General features: G+C 47.3%; 1 protein-coding gene across 1 annotated transcript in view; it reads left to right on the top strand.

The window, feature by feature from the left end:
- ELAPOR1 (endosome-lysosome associated apoptosis and autophagy regulator 1) overlaps positions 1-18,630 on the top strand; it is a 69,356-nt gene extending 50,726 nt beyond the window's left edge. Inside the window, exons 9-22 of the mRNA XM_043878192.1 lie at positions 1,846-2,023; positions 2,720-2,848; positions 3,250-3,340; positions 5,627-5,732; positions 5,989-6,126; positions 6,909-7,172; positions 9,932-10,105; positions 12,325-12,505; positions 12,816-12,912; positions 13,598-13,699; positions 15,532-15,658; positions 15,736-15,914; positions 16,649-16,814; positions 17,937-18,630. Coding sequence (XP_043734127.1) covers positions 1,846-2,023; positions 2,720-2,848; positions 3,250-3,340; positions 5,627-5,732; positions 5,989-6,126; positions 6,909-7,172; positions 9,932-10,105; positions 12,325-12,505; positions 12,816-12,912; positions 13,598-13,699; positions 15,532-15,658; positions 15,736-15,914; positions 16,649-16,814; positions 17,937-18,005 — 2,001 coding nt within the window. The 3' untranslated portion in view covers positions 18,006-18,630. The remainder of the gene's footprint in view (positions 1-1,845; positions 2,024-2,719; positions 2,849-3,249; positions 3,341-5,626; positions 5,733-5,988; positions 6,127-6,908; positions 7,173-9,931; positions 10,106-12,324; positions 12,506-12,815; positions 12,913-13,597; positions 13,700-15,531; positions 15,659-15,735; positions 15,915-16,648; positions 16,815-17,936) is intronic.

The following is an 18,630-nucleotide window of genomic DNA, read 5'->3' as shown; positions in this document are numbered from 1 at the left end:
AGCCCTCGGGCCCATGCTGGTTCTGCTCAGTCTCGGAATTTCACTTTGTCTTTTAAGCTATATTTTAAAATCAAAGGATTCCTGCAATTGCCTTTATGGCCTTTGCTGTGCCTCAGTGGTTTCTCAGGGACTGGGATTGCTGATCCATTGGGGCTGCTGAGTGTGCTGTTCCAGGAGGTGGCCCAAGTCAGTCCAATGGCTCCCCAGACCCTTCTTTCTATAAGATTCAAGGAGATGAGCTGGGTGAGATAAGGTTAGGTCACTAGTCCAGGTCTCTGGTCACTGACTGCTGTTTACACAGAGAAAGGCTGAGCTGAGCAGGGGCACAAGTTGTCTGTCCCGGGGCTCATCTTCAACAAAGGCACAACGTGAGGCCCTTTCAAGACATTGTCAAGACTTTATCCTGAATAAAATGGACTGATGCCTTGTTCACCCACCTTCTTACATGTTTGGTATGCTACATAGCGCATTTGCATCATCACCTCAATGCAAGCCTTTTATCTCTTGCCCAAGGACCACACAGGAAGCCTGCCATTGCCCAACCTCACCCCTGGCTCACCAGGGGCCTCCTGCAGTTCATCTGCTCTTCTCTAGCCAATGCCTCCATCAAAAGACTAGGGATGGTCCTAGTAAGTGACAGATACAGTGCTTCTCTTGTTCACTGACTTGAAGGCTGATCAGTTCTCTTGCCTTTTTCCCTCAGGTTATTTGAGATATAATTGACATGTATCATTGTGGAAGTTTAAGGTGTACGAGTTGATTTGATACACTTACATATTGCAAGATGATAACCAACATAGAGCTAGCTAACTACCATCAGGGCACATAATTACCATGTCTTTTTTGTGGTGAGAGTGTTTAATATCTACTCTGTTAATAGCTCTCAAGTATATAATACAGCATTATTAACTCTAATCACCATGCTAACTCTAATCACCTGTACCTTAGATCCCCAGAATTTTTTGATCTTATAACTGGAAGTTTGTACTCTTTAACCAGCCTCATTGCTCTTGCCTTTATGTCCCGGAGAACACAGGGCTCATACCCCCATGGGGGATTGTTATTATGGTGCCCTTGCTAGGGTACTTTACCGATGTCTCAAGCGGTAAAGAATCTGCCTGCAATGCAGGAGACTTGGGTTCAATCCCTGGGTCAGGAAAATCCCTCGAGAAGGAAATGGCAACCCATTGCAGTATTCTTGCCTGGCAAATCCCACAGACAGAGGAGCCTGGTGGGCCACAGTCCATGGAGTCACAAAGAGTTGGACATGACTGAGCACGCATGCAGTGCAATGCGTGACGTGCTAGACAGTGAGCCAGCTCCCTGAGGGCACAGGCCACGTCATTCATCTCTGAGTCACATGTTTATATTAGACTTTCTATAGATGTCTACTGAATAAGTGAAAAAGCAAAGAAAATACTTAGAAGACAAATTGGGACACCTCAGCCATCCTCTATTCCCCCGGGGGTTACCTAAGCCACTTCCACTCCATGCCTTTTTGTGTTCTGGGATTTTCACCAGCTGCTTTTCCTGTGACATTTTAGTATTAATAATAAGATTCTACACTGGAATGAGGGCTTTCTCTGGAGGAAACTGGTCCCCTCTTCCCATCCAACACACAGGCCTATCCCTCTTCATCCCAGTCCATTCATTTAGCAGATATTCACTGAGCATGACCACGTGCCAGGCACTAAGCAATGTGCCTGGGATACACTGGTGACCCAAACCAAGTTCCCCACCCTGCTGGAGCTTTCATTAGAGCCCAGAGTGCCCCCATCCTCAAGGTAACTTCCTGAAGATGTGCTAATGCCTCACAGCAGGCTGAGTCGGGCTCTGTTTCTGCAGACGCAGCTCATGTACAAGTGGGCCCAGCCAAAAATCTGCAGCGAGGATCTGGAGGGCGCGGTGAAGCTACCCGCCTCTGGCTTGAAGACCCACTGCCCACCCTGCAACCCAGGCTTCTTCAAGACCAACAGTAGCACCTGCGAGGCCTGCCCTTACGGCTCTTACTCCAACGGCTCCGGTAACCCCCCTCCCATCCCGCTCCCTGCCTCACTCCATTCCCAGCCACACACAGGGGTGGGCCACATGGGCACTCAGCATGTCAACTGAACTCACACCATGTCCTTCCGAGGGAGGCAGTAAGGGCCAGGCCACCTCTGAGGACCACATTCAGAAGAGAGGTCAGCGCGGGCCCTGTCTGTGGGTCCACCTGAGAACTGCCTGCCTCCCTCCTCATTCCAACTGCGAATGTGACTCAGGCCTGAAGGGGCACACTCCTCACAGCAGAGGCTTCCAGCATGTGGCAGGGATGGTAGCTAGAAGGTTTGGGAAGCTGGGATGGCCACCTTGTCACACTCAGAATTTGAAGAAGAGGAGCTGGGGGGATCTATACTTATTAATGTGAAGGCATTTGCTGATGACAATGTGACAAATAATATGAACTATATGTATTAGACTAGAAGATACACGTAAGCTTTGAAATTAATAATTTGATGGGCAAGTAGGGTACTGGAATATGGAAAGAAGGGTCAGCCTTTACATCTCAAGTGTGTTAAACTCATTGTCAGAACGTTTCCGAGTTAGCTGGCTGTTAGCTGTGCTCAGCAACACCTTGTGGGGCTGCCCACCACTGTCGCCACTTGTCTATGCAACGACAGCTCCAGTCAGGGTGGCTCCAGCCTTCCTGCTGAATGCGCGGATCTTGTGGCTCCCCCAGATTGCAGCCACTGCCCAGCAGGGACCGAACCTGCCGTGGGATTTGAATACAAATGGTGGAACACGCTGCCCACGAACATGGAGACTACCGTCCTCAGCGGGATCAACTTTGAGTACAAGGGCATGACAGGTAAGTACCTCCCCCGACCATGAGCTCTCAGCTAGCTGCCCTGCCAAAGGGGTTCTTCCTAGCTCAGAGTTCTTCGTAACAGTGATGCCTAGAGAAAAATGAGCTGATCATGCTCATACTCCCTTGAATGCTCCACTCCCCAGGGACAAAGAACATATATTCTGCAAACTTTAGCTTTAGAGACAGAACTAGAAACAATACACACACTGCAGAGGTCTTGCTCTGAGAGTTTCGGAGTTTTTGACCAAAGCAGCCTGAGAAGTAACATGGCTTTGTGTTGGATGATGGTTCTGGATGCCTCAAAGGATGGTGCTATTTCTCTTCCAGAGTGTCATCTGGGTGCACATCTGCCATGCACCTGAGACCACTGGGCATTAACTCATATCCTTCTCCTTTTCCAGGCTGGGAGGTGGCGAGTGATCACATTTATTCAGCTGTTGGAGCTTCAGACAATGACTTCATGATCCTCACCCTGGTTGTGCCAGGATTCAGGTGAGGAACACAAAACTAAGGGGAAACCACACCCCCCTTGGCCACATCCAAGTCCCACACAGCTTGGTGTGTTGCAGATGAGAGGGCTCCTGGTGTGCAGAAGTGTCAGGCCAGAACAGAGAACGGGACTTCCTGGGGGTCTCTGAGACTTCCTGGGTTAAGACTCTGTGTTTCCAGTGCAGGGGATACAGGTTCAGTTCCCTGGTTGGGGAACTAAGATCCCACATGCTGTAAGGTCCAGCCAAAATTAATAAACAAATAAAAATTTTAAAAAATTAAAAATAAAGAAAAAAAACAGTCTAAAAAACAAGAAAAGAACAGAGGAGACCACAGTAATGGTCTGATAAAGTTAACCTGAATGCTGACACGTTCTTAGTTGCTGCCCACATTGATTACCTACTGTTCTCCCATCCCATCTAGCTTTTCCTACCATTTGGCCCCATTCTATTCAAATTCTTCCTCCTCAAAGCATCAGATAAGATTTTAAAACCTGTAAAAAATAGGGCCAGAAGTGCCCATAGATAGTTCATCTTTCAATGGGACAAGAAGATTGGTTTTATTTATTTATTTTTGGCTGCATTGGGTCTTAGTTGCGGCACGTGGGCTCTTTCATTCTGGTGCACAGACTCTCTGGTTGCAGCGCCTGGGCTTCAGTAGTTGCAGCATGTGGGCTCAGTTGCTCCACAATATGTGGGATCTTAGTTCCCAAAGGTTGGACTGTGTCCCTGTATCGCAAGGTGGCTTCTTAACCACTGGACCACCAGTGAAGTCCCTGGGAGGGATTGCTCTTGTTGTTATATTTATCCCCATCTCCCAACAACACTTAGGATAACAAGCAGTTTGTTTGCCATTAAAAAAGCCACTACAGGCAGAGTGGTCCAGTATAAGGAAAACTAGACTAAAAGACAGGGCGCTTGAATTTTGCCACTTACTGGCCTGGTGAGTTTGGGGAAGCCACTGTGCCCCTTTAGGCTTTGGGCTCCTTGTCTGTAAAACAAAGGGATTGACAATCTGTGGTTTTGGCCTAACTTCAAATGGAGATGATTCTTCCAGCCCATCAGTTCACACCACTGAGTGGACAGTAGCTGGGAACTGGAGGTCCTCAGAAGTCAATCACGTGCCCAGAGCCAAAGAGAAAGCCACAAATGGGTTTTCAAAGCCCAGGTGAACTCTTCTGCCTGCATGTGCTTTAAAGATGAGGGGGAACCCCTGAATCAGCATCCCTATTGCCAATCTGGCTTCTCCATTCCCTCCTTCAAGCTCCCTCCTTCCATCCCAGGCACAGTGCTCAGCCACAGTACTTGCTCGAAAGGTATTAGGTTCCCTTCCCTTCCTTTACATTACTCAGAGCTGAACAGCTATATCTTATGTTTCTGAGGGAAGCAAACTTCTTAGACTCTTGGGAGATAACACTCACCAAACTACTTTTCAATTTGCAAATACGATGATAGTAGTAAAGCATTTTCTAACCCCACTTGCCCCACCCTGCCATCCCCACCTATCAGACATGGCTCTCTCTTTCCCCAAAGAAGGACCAGGCTGAGAACTTTGCTAAAAAAAGCTATGAATTGAAGTACCTGCTCATTTGACCAGGGCAAAACCCCCACAGTTCAGGTGGAGATGGGGAGGGGGTTTGAACTGCTGAGTGAGTGTAGACAATTGATGTCTTATGCTAGTGGTCCTTCTTCAACTTTAACATGCACATGGATCACCTGGGGATCATATTAAGCTGCAGATTCTAATTCAGTGGGACTGGAGCCCGCACTCTGCTAGCAAGGCTATTCAGCATTTTAGAAAGTACTTCCGCATCTGTTATGCCTTTGGATCACACCACAATCATGGGCTTCCCAATGGCACTAGTGGTAAAGAACCCACCTGCCAATGCAGGAAATGCAAGAGACATTCAATCCCTGGGTTGGGAAGATCCCCTGAAGGAGGGCATGGCAACCCACTCCAGTATCTTGCCAAGAAAATCCCATGGACAGAGGAGCCTGGTAGGCTACAGTCCGTAGGGTCACTAAGAGTCAGACATGAGTGAAGCGACTTAGCACGCATAATGATGGGAGGTAAATAAGAAAGATATTATCACCTTTTTACAGATAAGAAAGGTACAGTTTAGCTAGATCAAGGTCAGACAGCTAGGATGATAGAATTGGATTTAGTTCATGTTCTTTCCAACATACTCAGAACTTAATCCTGTCCCCCAGCAGACCCTTTGCTGCCATCTGATCTCTTCACTAAGCACTGTCTGGCCCCTGGAACCGACTTTTGATTTCTGCCCCACAGACCTCCACAGTCAGTGATGGCAGACACAGAGAACAAAGAGGTGGCCAGAATCACGTTTGTCTTTGAGACCATCTGTTCTGTGAACTGCGAGCTCTACTTCATGGTGGTATGTTTTCCTTCCTTTGTCCGCCTTGGGGCTTCCGGGAAGGTTGGCCCCTCTGCCCTGTTGGTGCATCAACATAACTGACACCGCTGCTTACAGTGATTTTGCAGACAAGGAGCCCAACTATTTGTCAGGGACTGCACCATTTAACATGGGTCTAGTCCACTGTGATGGCCCCCAGGATGGCAGCGGTGTGGGCACTCTCTCCCCACAGTTGCCCAGCCATCACGCCTTCTTCATTGGTCTGTCTTGGGTTCAGGGTGTGAATTCTAGGACCAACAGTCCTGTGGAGACGTGGAAAGGTTCCAAAGGCAAACAGTCCTATACCTACATCATCGAGGAGAACGCTACCATGAGCTTCACCTGGGCCTTCCAGAGGACAACTTTCCATGAGACAGTAAGCTCCTCCCCTTCCTCAGATGCTCCGCACCCAGAGAGTCCTCCTAACCTGGAAGGATTCCTACCTTAGCTTAAGTATGCAGTTGAGCTTCAGAATCCAGTGATTAGAAGACTTGTAAGGAGTCAAGCAGAGGACTGCCTATGCCAGCCCCTGAGGAACATCCAGCCTTGTCCAAATGACCCTGGAAACTCCTAAAATTACCTGTCCTTCCTCAGGAGACCTGTCCTGAGGATATATGTCCTGAGGACATATGTGGTACCTGACCTGGTGTACCCTGTTCAGTCTTGTTCTTGCTTTAATAATAATAACTCTGGTTTTATTATCTTAACTCTAAGTAATGTAAGTTCACTGGAAGAAAACTTAGAAATAAGCAAAAAGAAGAAAACCACCCATAATCCTACTACCCAGAGATAACCCAGTTAGCATATGGAGTCTTTATTTCTATATAGTCTTTATTTCTCTATAAATACTTTTTTTCTTTTATAAGGGGAAAAGTCTGCTTTTTAAAAAATATGAATACCTACTACATGTTTCCCCATGGTACTGAATATTTTTATACATCATCTGAATTGTTCAGTCCTTACTTTAAAATGACAAAAAATGCACGTTAAAAGATACTGTTAGGTGAGTAGAAAGAACAGGGTGCTTCTAAAGATTTTTCTCAAGTATCACAGGATAAAAAAGATTAAGTCATACTCTGTTATTTCCAGAGCACTCAGTTGCTACCGCTCAGGCCAAGGCAGGCCAAGCTCACTCTCCCCTTGTGTCTTTGTTTCCAGGGAAGAAAGTATACCAATGATGTCGCCAAGATCTACTCCATCAACGTCACCAATGTCATGGACGGGGTGGCTTCCTACTGCCGTCCGTGTGCCCTGGAAGCCTCTGACATGGGCTCCTCCTGCACCTCTTGTCCTGCTGGCTACTATATTGATCGGGATTCAGGAACCTGCCACTCCTGTCCCCCTAACACGATCCTGAAAGCCCACCAGCCTTATGGCGCCCAGGCCTGCATGCCCTGTGGTCCAGGGACCAAGAGCAACAAGGTGCCGGTAGTTGGCTAAGCATCCTAACTTTGCATCTCTGAACGGGCCAGCTCAGATGGTGCCAGGTCCTGGGTGGCGTTCTTAAGGGGCTGATACCCAAGCACTCCCCCTAGTACACTCCCAGGTTAGAGTCCTAGAGGAAACCCATCCGGGGTGTGACCATAGAAGGAGAGTTCTCAGCTTGTACTGGTTGGTTTTCAGGGTCTGGGTCTCAGTCAGCGACAAGTCTCATCTTCAGGTGATGGGTAATGAAGATCTGTGGCTCTCTGGTCCAGTGGGTTATTTGGCATCTGTGCAGAGACCCAAAGGGAAGCAATAATGGGACTTGTGGCTCAAATTCAGCCTACTTCTTTCCAGCTTGTTATCGAAGGAATTTGCTCCCCCGCTCTTGGGAATGGTAACCCACCTTTGTTGGGTCATTGCTGTCTCCTCTTCCAGTGCTGTTGCCCCAAGCATTTTCTGAATCTGAGAAAGTGAATCCTGTGACCAGAAGTTCTTAGTTATTCATTAATGCTTTTCAATGAACTTGTATTTTACTGATCACAACCCAGTGGCTACACATTTGTAAGACACCACGCAGTCTGCAGACATTGCTCAGTTCAGCTGTGCAGTAAGCGCGGCAGTCCTGTAGATCCCTGGCCACCTCACTGGGACTCCCTGGACTCTTGCCACAAACTTCCTGCCCCCAGCCTCTTCTGCTGTAAAGGGAGGGATTGACAGTTGTGTGAGGCCATTAACACATGAGGACCTTAAAATGAGCAAGAAAGGGGTTTATGGTTCAGTTTCCTATAAAGAGCCTTGGAAAAAGGAATCTGGGGGTCAGTGAATTTTAAGTGGGGGAGGGTGGACAGACTTGTAGCTTCTCTTCTGCCATCCTGGGCACCCTTCTTCCACTTCAGTTCAGTTCAGTCACTCAGTCGTGTCTGACTCTTTGCTACCCCAGGGACTGCAGCACGCCAGGCCTCCCTGTCCATCACCAACTCCTGGAGTTTATTCAAACTCATGTCCATTGAGTCAGTGATGCCATCCAACCATCTCATCCTCTCTCGTCCCCTTCTCCTCCCACCTTCAATCTTTCCCAGCATCAGAGCCTTCTCAAATGAGCCAGCTCTTTGCATCAGGTGGCCAAAGTACTAGAGTTTCAGCTTCAACATCAGTCCTTCCGATGAACACCCAGGACTGATTTCCTTTAGGATGGACTGGTTGGATCTCCTTGCAGTTCAAGGGACTCTCAAGAGTCTTCTCCAACACCATAGTTCAGAAGCATCAATTCTTCGGTGCTCAGCTTTCTTTATAGTCCAATTCTCACATCCATACATGACCACTGGAAAAATCACAGCCTTGACTAGACAGACCTCTGTTGGCAAAGTACCGTCTCTGCTTTTTAATATGCTATCTAGGTTGGTCATAACTTTTCTCCCAAGGAGTAAGTCTTTTAATTTCATGGCTGCAGTCACCATCTGCAGTGATTTTGGAGCCCCCAAAAATAAAGTCTGACACTGTTTCCGCTGTTTCCCCATCTATTTGCCATGAAGTGATAGGACCAGATGCCATGATCTTAGTTTTCTGAATGTTGAGCTTTAAGCCAACTTTTTCACTCTCCTCTTTCACTTTCAATCAAGCGGCTCTTTAATTCTTCACTTTCTGCCATCAGGGTGGTATTATCTGCATATTTGAGGTTATTGGTATTTCTCCCGGCAATCTTGATTCCAGCTTATGTTTCCTCCAGCCCAGCGTTTCTCATGATGTACTCTGCATATAAGTTAAATAAGCTCAGTGACAACATACAGCCTTGACGTACTCCTTTTCCTATTTGGAACCAGTCTGTTGTTCCATGTCCAGTTCTAACTGTTGCTTCCTGACCTGCATACAGGTTTCTCAAGAGGCAGGTCAGGTGGTCTGGTATGCCCATCTCTTTCAGAATTTTCCACAGTTTATTGTGAGCCACACAGTCAAAGGCTTTGGCACAGTCAATAAAGTAGAAGTAGATGTTTTTCTGGAACTCTCTTGCTTTGTCAATGATCTAGCAGATGTTGGCAATTTGATCTGTGGTTCCTCTGCCTTTTCTAAATCCAGCTTGAATATCTGGAAGTTCACAGTTCACATATTGCTGAAGCCTGGCTTGGAGAATTTTGAGCATTACTTTACTAGTGTGAGATGAGTGCAATTGTGTGGTAGTTTGAGCATTCTTTGCCATTGCCTTTCTTAGAGATTGGAATGAAAACTGACCTTTTCCAGTCCTGTGGCCACTGCTGAGTTTTCTAAATTTGCTGGCATATTGAGTGCAGCACTTTCACAGCATCATCTTTTAAGATTTGAAATAGTTCAACTGGAATTCCATCACCTCCACTAGCTTTGTTCGTAGTGATGCTTCCTAAGGCCCTCTTGACTTCACATCCCAGGATGTCTGGCTCTAGGTGAGTGCCTAGTGCTGTTTTCTGCTTGAACGTAAGAAGGGCTATCTTGTATCTTAAGGGAGTTTTATAATCCAGGCATAGGAACAAGGTACAGAATCTGATCCAACTACCTACCGAAAAATGAGAGGTTTATACATAATATATATGCTAATACTGGAATGGCAAGATGCACACAGCCTCCCTAGCTCCTGTTTCAGATCTTTCAATGCCCACCCCAATCCACACTTCCTCTTCTCTCCCCCTGCCTGGGCTGGACCAAGCTGGGGTGAGTGGTGCCACTCTCCACGGGCCCCCCTGAGGCCCTGCCTGTGAAGCCAGCCTGACGGACCCCTCTCCCCTCAGATCCACTCCCTGTGCTACAATGACTGTACCTTCTCGGTCAGCACTTCGACCAGGACTTTCGAGTACAACTTCTTGGCTTTGGAAAACACCGTCTCTCTGGCTGGAGGGCCAAGCTTCACTTCCAAAGGGCTGAAATACTTCCACCACTTTACCCTCAGTCTCTGCGGAAATCAGGTAAGCTGTATAGGTGCTGACGGCGTGGGAACGGAAAGGGGGCGCCAGCGAATCAGAGGCCAGAGGACGTGGGAGGTCCAGATAGCAGCGGATGGGGCAGATTCAGAGATTTTCAAATGATTATTATTCTTCCTGAGGACTTTCTCCTCTAAGATCAAATCATTTGGATTATAAACATTTAGGAAAATGAAGGTGTTTAAAATCAGGTGAGGGGAATTAAAAACTAAATTAAATAAAATAACGTGTGGGCAATTCCTTGGCAGTCCAGTGGGTAAGACTTGGTATGTTTCCTGCCGGGGCCAGGGTTCGATCCCTGGTCAGGGAACTAAGATCCCACAAGCCGCACAGCACAGCCAAAATAAGTTAATTACTTAAATAAAATAGAATAAGTTGTACATTAACTCCTCCCTAACCTTTATTCCCTCAAAATGATAATATAAAAACTATGCTCCTGTATCAACTATACTTTGATTAAAAAAAAAAAAAACTATGCAGGAGAAAAATTTTTTTCCTTAAAAAAGTAGTCTTCAGAAATCATGACACCTGTCTTTTGTTTTCTAGAAGCTGGATAAAATAAACTACTCATAATTTCATCTACATGTCTCTTTGCTGACACTACATGTTACCATAGGCATTTCAGGATGCCGCAAATATTTTGGATACGAATTAAAAAGGTGGAAATATTTGTAAAGGGTAATCACATCACCACTGCACTTGACTAAATTACTAACAAGCCATGATGAGTGGTTGGAAAGTTAGTTTCAAATGTTGCAAAATAAACAGCATCTTGAGCATTTAATCTGTGACTCTGTGTAGAGGTAAGGCCTTTACACCACACAGCTTCTGCCCATCTTCCGCAGCATGCAAAATAGCTGGTTTGTGTTTTTAGAGAGAACATGCCAAGAAATACACTATCTGTGAAAGATTAGAGACAAATGTCTCTTTCCCGTTTTTAAAAAGTCTTTGAAGAAGTTAAAAGAAAGCCTCTGAAGTGACAGTTAGTGATAACTTGGAACTGGAGACTAATTAAAGCAAGCCCCATGTAGCAAAAGGTTCATTCAGTGAGTTGGGAGACAAAAGATGGGAATTTGGAGTCTGTGAGTTTTATTTTCTTTGCTCCCTTATTCTTATATAATGTAAAGGTACCTTTCTGTTCTCACGTTCCTTTTCTGTTTCTTACAATCTTGAAAATAAAGTAAGACACCAGATTTAGCAACTTGGGTCTACTTCTAATTAAATTTATCATTTTGAAAATCCTACATTCTAAATGCTTAGTCCACTTCAATTTAAAATATTGAACAAATGACCTTATATTAGCAAATAAGTCATAATTCATCTTCTGTAAATTTAAAGGATTTTGAAGGAAAAATATCTCAATATTTCTTCTGTTACAAACCCTCAAGGAAGGAGTCCAGTTCCCACTGTTTTCCTGAGTTCTACTCTATAGAGTTTGTGTTGTTACACACTGGAGGAGAAGCGGTCTTTCTTTTGCTGATAAATATTTTTAAATGGAATAGGTTCCAATTGGTCCTAAGATGTTCTACCTCAAGGCAGGGAGAAGGCTGGTTATGTGGTTTGTTTTAACCCCCAGGACACTCTGGAAAGTCCTCCCAAGAAAAGAAAAGAAAGTGTTAGTCACTCAGTCTTGTCTGACTCTTTGCGACCCCATGGACTGTAGCCCATCAGGCTCCTCTGTCCATGGAATTTTCTGGGAAACAATGCTGGAGTGGGTTGCCATTTCCTCTCCCAAGATAAGTATGGTAGAATCACAGCTCCAAGGAAGACACAGAGAGTGAATGGGAAGTAGGCCAGATGCCCAAATCAATTTCATGAGATCAGTTACACATTTCAGGATCTGCCTAGAAATCTGGCTAGGATAAGGAAGGCCCTTAACTGGTAGGCTGGTAGATTAGATCTGCCAATCAGTTTGCCACCATCACAACCCTGCTCATAAGGGGCTCCAGGATGATTCCAAGGAAATAAAAGACTGGGGATCTCTGGGCCAGAGTTCCAGAAACTAGGACACCTAGGCCTTATTCTTAGCTTTTTTTATCTTTTAAAATCTGTCTTGTAATTAGAACAGGGATGAATCATTCCACTGCAGCGTGCTCTTAGAAGGCTAAAGTCTTAAATGTAGAAAAACTGTTTCCTGTTCCCTTTCGGGAGTTCTTCTGTGATCACTCATTCTCTCCCACTTCCTCCTGCACCCCCCTGCCCAGGGTAAGAAAATGTCTGTGTGCACTGACAATGTCACCGACCTCCGGATCCCCGAGGGTGAGTCAGGTTTCTCCAAACCCATCACAGCCTACGTGTGCCAGGCAGTCATCATTCCCCCAGAGGTGACAGGCTACAAGGCTGGGGTGTCCTCGCAGCCTGTCAGCCTCGCAGACCGGCTTATCGGTGAGTAACTCAGTCTTTCTCACCTGTTTGAATATGTGTCTGTGTGCAGAGAGAGTGAATGAGGCTCCCAGACTCTGAGCTAAAAGGCCCCAGGTGAGGGGCCCAACCTCCCGACCTCTGTTTCCCATTCCATCCTGGGGTACCAAGGGCCCCTGGGGCCACTGATAAACCTTTGGTTTGCCCTCTCCTGAGCCACTCAGGGATATGATGAGAGGAAGGAAGGTGGGATGTGAACAGGTATTGGAAGAACTGAAGTGGTTGCCAGCTAAATGCTACTAGTGAGAACTAATTAGGAGCTCTAATTTGGCAGGGGTGACAACAGATATGACTCTGGATGGCATCACCTCCCCAGCTGAACTTTTCCACCCGGAGTCCCTGGGAATACCGGACGTGATCTTCTTTTATAGGTGAAAATGAGAGGCCAGGCTAATGCAAGTGAAACTCAGGGCTTCTCGGCAATCTCTGTGGCATCCCTCCCTCTTTAGCCACCTGCTGCTTATCAAGCCAGAACAAGATCTAGCAGACCCGCCCAGCAGAGAGCTCTAAAGGTTGAGAGTACCCCAGCCCAGCTACTTGGGTATTAGCGGGGCAGGTGTGCCCCTGGTGGCACCGAGAAATATTGGATGACCTCGGGTGGACAACCCATCCCGCCTAGGGAGATTCCGGTGTTAATGCATCTGCTAGCCTTTCCTAGCACTTCCCTGGTGGCTCAGTGGTAAACAGTCCACCTGCAATGCAGCAGACACAGAAGACAGTAGGTTTGATCCCCGGGTTGGGAAGATGCCCTGGAGGAGGGCATGGCAACCCACTCCAGTATTCTTGCCTGGGAAATCCCATGGACAGAGGAGCCTGGTGGGCAACAGTCCATGAGGTCGCTGAAGAGTCAGACATGCCTGCGCAACTGAGCGCGGGACAGCCTTTCCTAGACCAGTGCATTTCCCCTTGACCAGATCTCCCTGACCCCTCACTCTCTCCTATGTGTCACACCAGCCTTCCCCAGCCAGGTGTCTGTTCCATGCTGACTTCACTTAGCAGCTCTCCAATGGCACCAGTGAGTGACTCCTTCCCCCATGGGGGCTGTTTGCTCTGCAGGTCCAATGATGTGACCCAGTCTTGCAGCTCTGGGAGATCCACCACCATCCGAGTCAGATGCAGTCCACTCAAGCCTGCTCCTGGGAGTCTGTCACTGCCAAGGTAAAGGGATGTGACACAGTCTCCCTTCTTTGACATCACTCCATCCCAAGAACCAAACAGAGATTACTGAAGAAGAGCAAAAGAGAAAATTGTCTGAGCTCCATTAATGGGCCCTTGGGGACACAGTCATGGCTCCAAACCCTCGATCTTTAGATGTCAAGGATGGAGCAGAAGAGTAGAAGCTACCCTCACTCTCTAGAGCGTGCGGGCAGCTGCGTAGCAGAGTGATTAATGGCTAGGGCTGAGGGCCAGATTCAATTTCCCTCCTATACTTGCCAGCTCTGTTATGGATATAGTTCTTATCTTATCTAGGCCTCTTCTTTATTTGCAAAATGGGGATAATAATAAATTCCTTCAGGGGGGTGTTATGAGGATTAAATGAGATAATGAGACAAGATAATGAGATAATGTGCTTAGTCACTCAGTCACTCTTTGTGACCCCATGGACTGTAGCCCACTGGGCTCTTCTGTCCATGGGGATTCTTCAGGCAAGAATACTTGAGTGGGTTGACATAACCTCCTCCAAGGGATCTTCCCAACCCAGGGATGGACCCCTGCAGGGTCTCCCACACTACAGGTGGGTGCTTTACTATCTGAGCCACCAGGGAAACTCAACGAGATAATATATCCTTCCTACTATCAAATTAGTAAATGTTAGGGAATCCTAAGAATCTCTCTACAGCCAAAGACCCAATTCTGGATGTAATAGCCAAGGGCACTAAATCAAGGACTCTTGAACTAATTTGATTACATTACCCTTTCCCCCAGGCGTCCCTGGTGGGTCAGTGGTAAAGAATCTGCCTGCCAATGAAGGAGATGAGGGTTCAATTCTCCAGGAAGATCCCCTGGAGAAGGAAATGGCAACATACTCCAGTACTCCTGCCTGGGATACCCCATGGACAGAGGAGAGTAGTGGGCCACAGTCCATGGGGCTGCGACAGAATCAGACATGACTTACCAACTAAACAACAATAACAACCTTTCCCCCTACCTTCCTCTTTTCACATAACACTAACGTCTTGAGGGTACCCATGTCTTGAGGAAGACGGTTTGGAAAATGCTGCTGCTAGGCAATGACTGGTCAGGGAGATGGGAAGCCAAGAGACACACTGTGACCCAGCAGTGGTATCAAAGTGTATGGTCACTGTTCTCGTTGCAAACATTAAAGTACATTGCAGATAGCAGGGACCTGAAGTTCATTCCCGAACACTGGCCCCTCACACCCAGCGCTCCACAGGAAGCTCTACACACTGCTGTATGTAAAATGGATAACCCACAAGGTCCTACTGCACAGCTCAGGGAACTCCGCCCAATGTTATGTGGCAGGCTGGACGGAGTTTGGGAAGAATGGACACATGTACACGTGTGGCTGAGTCCCTTCACTGTTCACCTGAAACTCTTACAGCATTGTTTGTTAGTCGGCTATACCCCAATAGAAAATAAAAACTTTAAAACGAAAGAAAAAGTGAAATGAAAGAAAGAAAAGGTGACTTTTGCAAAACATCCCATGTCCGTGGGGAGAACAGGAGCTTCTGAGGGCTTAGCTGGGTAACTGTGCTAGAGCCCAGACTGCTTACATGAGTTCTCATCTGATGTTGGCAGAAACATACGGGCAGAGGGTGGGGGCCCTGATGAAGGCTGGAAAGGCCTCTTATCACCAGGGAAATCAGAGAGCAAAACTAAGGCTAAGAACTAGTTGGAAGGATCACGATGGAACTGACAGTTTGACAAGGAGAAGACAGGTCAGGCAATTTATGAAATGATGGGACTCCAGCCAGATCTTCCCAACAGTCCAGCAAGCGTGCGCTCACGTCTCCTTTCTGCTCTGTTAGTACGTGCTCCGATGGGACCTGTGATGGCTGTAACTTCCACTTCCTGTGGGAGAGCATGGCCGCTTGCCCCCTCTGCTCAACTGCCGACTACCATGCTATCGTCAGCAGCTGTGTGGCCGGCATCCAGGTAGGCGTCTCTGCTTGGGGACTTCCCAGGAGACAGGTAAGTGTGATATCTGAGTTCCTTGTTTTTCTCCCCAACAGAAGACTACTTACGTGTGGCGAGAACCAAAGCTGTGCTCCGGTGGCATCTCCCTGCCTGAGCAGAGAGTCACCATCTGCAAAACGATAGACTTCTGGCTGAAAGTGGGCATCTCCGCAGGGACCTGCACCGCCATCCTGCTCACTGTCTTGACCTGTTACTTTTGGAAAAAGAATCAAAAGTATGTGATGGGTTTGGGGATGGCCAGGGCTGGATCACTGAGCTGGGAGGAGAGTATCTGAGAGTATAAATTCATAGCGCTGCTCTTTGGTATTGGCCACAGTCCCTATGACTTTGGCCAGAGGCTTGTTGAGCCACTCATCCAGTATATGCCTTGGTTATCCTGACTCCTAGGGGCTTCCCTGGTGGCTCAGCAGTAAAGAATCTGCCTGCCATGCAGGAGACATGGGTTCAGTTCCTCCAGGAAGATCCCCTGGAGGAGGGCATGACAACCCACTCCAGTATTCTTGCCTGGAGAATCCCATGGACAAGGGAGCCTGGCGGGCTACAGTCCAGAGGGTCACAAAGAGTCAGACACGACTGAAGTGACTCAGCAGACACATACACATCTTAACTCCTAAACAGGGATGATACCACATGGCAGTCTACGAAAAGCTGTTAGATCTCAAAAGAAATGCAAAGAGAATTCTTAACTTGCTATTATTAATGATAAAAATGGTTTTACAGTTTCATGATTTCTATTCAGCTTTGAGATCACAGAAACACCTAGATTTAAGGGGAAAGATGCCTTACTTGGGAATCAGATTCCCTAGCCAAATCCCCAGCCTAATACCATTTTGCTATGTTTCAGTTCCATCACCCATGGTAAGGGAATATCTCCTTTTAGCCCAACCTTTCTCCTTTTCCTTTTATTACAGTTTGGTGTCTTGTCTTCCCCATTCCCTTGTCTCATAGGCTAGAGTACAAGTACTCCAAGCTGGTGATGAACGCTACCCTCAAGGACTGTGACCTGCCAGCCGCCGACAGCTGTGCCATCATGGAAGGCGAGGACGTGGAGGATGACCTCATCTTTACCAGCAAAAAGTCACTCTTTGGGAAAATCAAATCATTTACCTCCAAGGTAGGGAGGATGGCCAGTGCACTGAGGTCACCCTGGAGGCCAGGAGAAGACATCAGTCCTAGGACACTGAGACCCCACACTGTTTAGGGACCACTGTTCTGCTCCCTACCCTCCATGCGCTTCTATCCTCCCGCCTTGAGAATCCTGGCTTCTGTCTTCTGTATTTTCACACAAACATTTTTTCCCCTGAGGCCCAAGACTGCTCTGCACAAGGCTCCTTCTCTGCCATCATGCACTCCAGTGGATGGGCTGTTTGGGCCTTTTAACTTCCAGAAGGAGTACTGAAACATCCATGTTGAGGTTCAGAATCAGCCCCTGTCCCTCCAAAACAAAACAAAACAATAAACCAAAAACCTTTTTGTATTTTGGAGGGAGGGGAAGGGATGACCTCTAGGATCAACTTCTGGTAGAAGTGAGGCTCTCCTTTGGCCAGTGGAGGCTGCTGCCCCCTGGATGTCAGGCCCCTGTCCTTTGGGGGCTGAGTCACAGCTTCATCTAAGTTGTTCACCCTTGAAGAGTTCTGAACTGGGAGAGCTGACTCTGTATGGGTGGGTGAATGAGTCTGAAGCTCATAAATATTGAGATAGACCACACTGTCACTGGGCCTGGGGCAAGCAGAGAGCATTCGAGTGATTCCTCCAGGGCCATCGCCCTCTGCAGCAGCCCCACTCTGCCAGCACCCACAGTTCACTGCTGCCCTGACCAATTTATCCAACCCGAGTGGGGAAGGGGGCAACAGAAAAGGAAAGGAAGGTGGGTAGGTGTTTCCTTGGCCGAATCTCATTCCCTTTGTGCTGACCTTCCCTTGGCCTCCTTAGACCTTGAATGCTTTTTGTTTAACCAATGGGAGAACAGTTTACCCTGGGACGCTTGGGTCTTTCTGGAACTTCTAGAATTCAACAAAGATGCAAAGCAAGGGGCTTAAAGATATTTCTCATCCTCTGACTGACTGAAGGGAGCAAGAAGAATAGAGACTATCTTATGTCCATGTTTCCACAAAGCCACTGAAGAAAGCAGGAATTCCAGGAGGGTTCTTTCTGTCACCTCTTTTCCATTTCTCTCCTTTGTTCCCCAAACTTGCCCATGTGCAGCAGCCAGCTCCTGTCACCATCTCTCTTTCAGAGGACTCCTGATGGGTTTGACTCGGTGCCACTGAAGACATCCTCAGGAGGCCCAGACATGGACCTGTGAGGGACACTGCCCTGCCTCACCTGCCTCCTCACCTGGGCACATCACTTTGCAAGCCTGTGGCAATGTGGGTGCCACCTTCATGCAACACCCACTGCTGGAAATCTCTTCGTTGTGGCCTTATCAGAAGAAGTTTGAATTCCAGATCTTTGTTTTCTTTTTATAGAGTACCCAAACCTTCCTTTCTGCTTGCCTCAAACCTGCCAAATATACCCACACTTTGTTTATATATTACTCCCTCGCTTGCATCTTGTTTCCCAAAATGGACCAGCCGTCAGAGCCATAGCTTCATCTGCTCGTATTTCTTATTGCTCTGGAACAAAAGTACGTCCCTTTTTAAGTACAGAAACAACTCCCCCTGTCCTCTTATTTCAGGGCAGAAGCAGCCAGGAGTTTCCCCTGATCATTGCCCTCAGCTCATGATCTTTTTGGGAGAGAGGCTGGGTGAGGAGGGTATTGGCATCCCCTGATGGACCATCCTCCTGGTTGCCTGGATTCATCTCTCCTGGATAACTGGCTCCAACTGGTATAATGGACAGGCTGGGGGCCAGATGAGTAAACCCTGGGTAAGAAAAGGCTTGATAAGCACAAAGAGGCAATAAAGGAAGGTTTTATTTTGTTTTTTAAA

The sequence above is a fragment of the Cervus elaphus genome, chromosome 20 (assembly GCF_910594005.1).
Source record: "Cervus elaphus chromosome 20, mCerEla1.1, whole genome shotgun sequence".
NCBI classification, from domain to species: Eukaryota; Metazoa; Chordata; class Mammalia; order Artiodactyla; family Cervidae; genus Cervus; species Cervus elaphus.
Note: the sequence above shows the minus strand (reverse complement) of the source record. Positions and strands in the feature narration are given on the sequence as shown.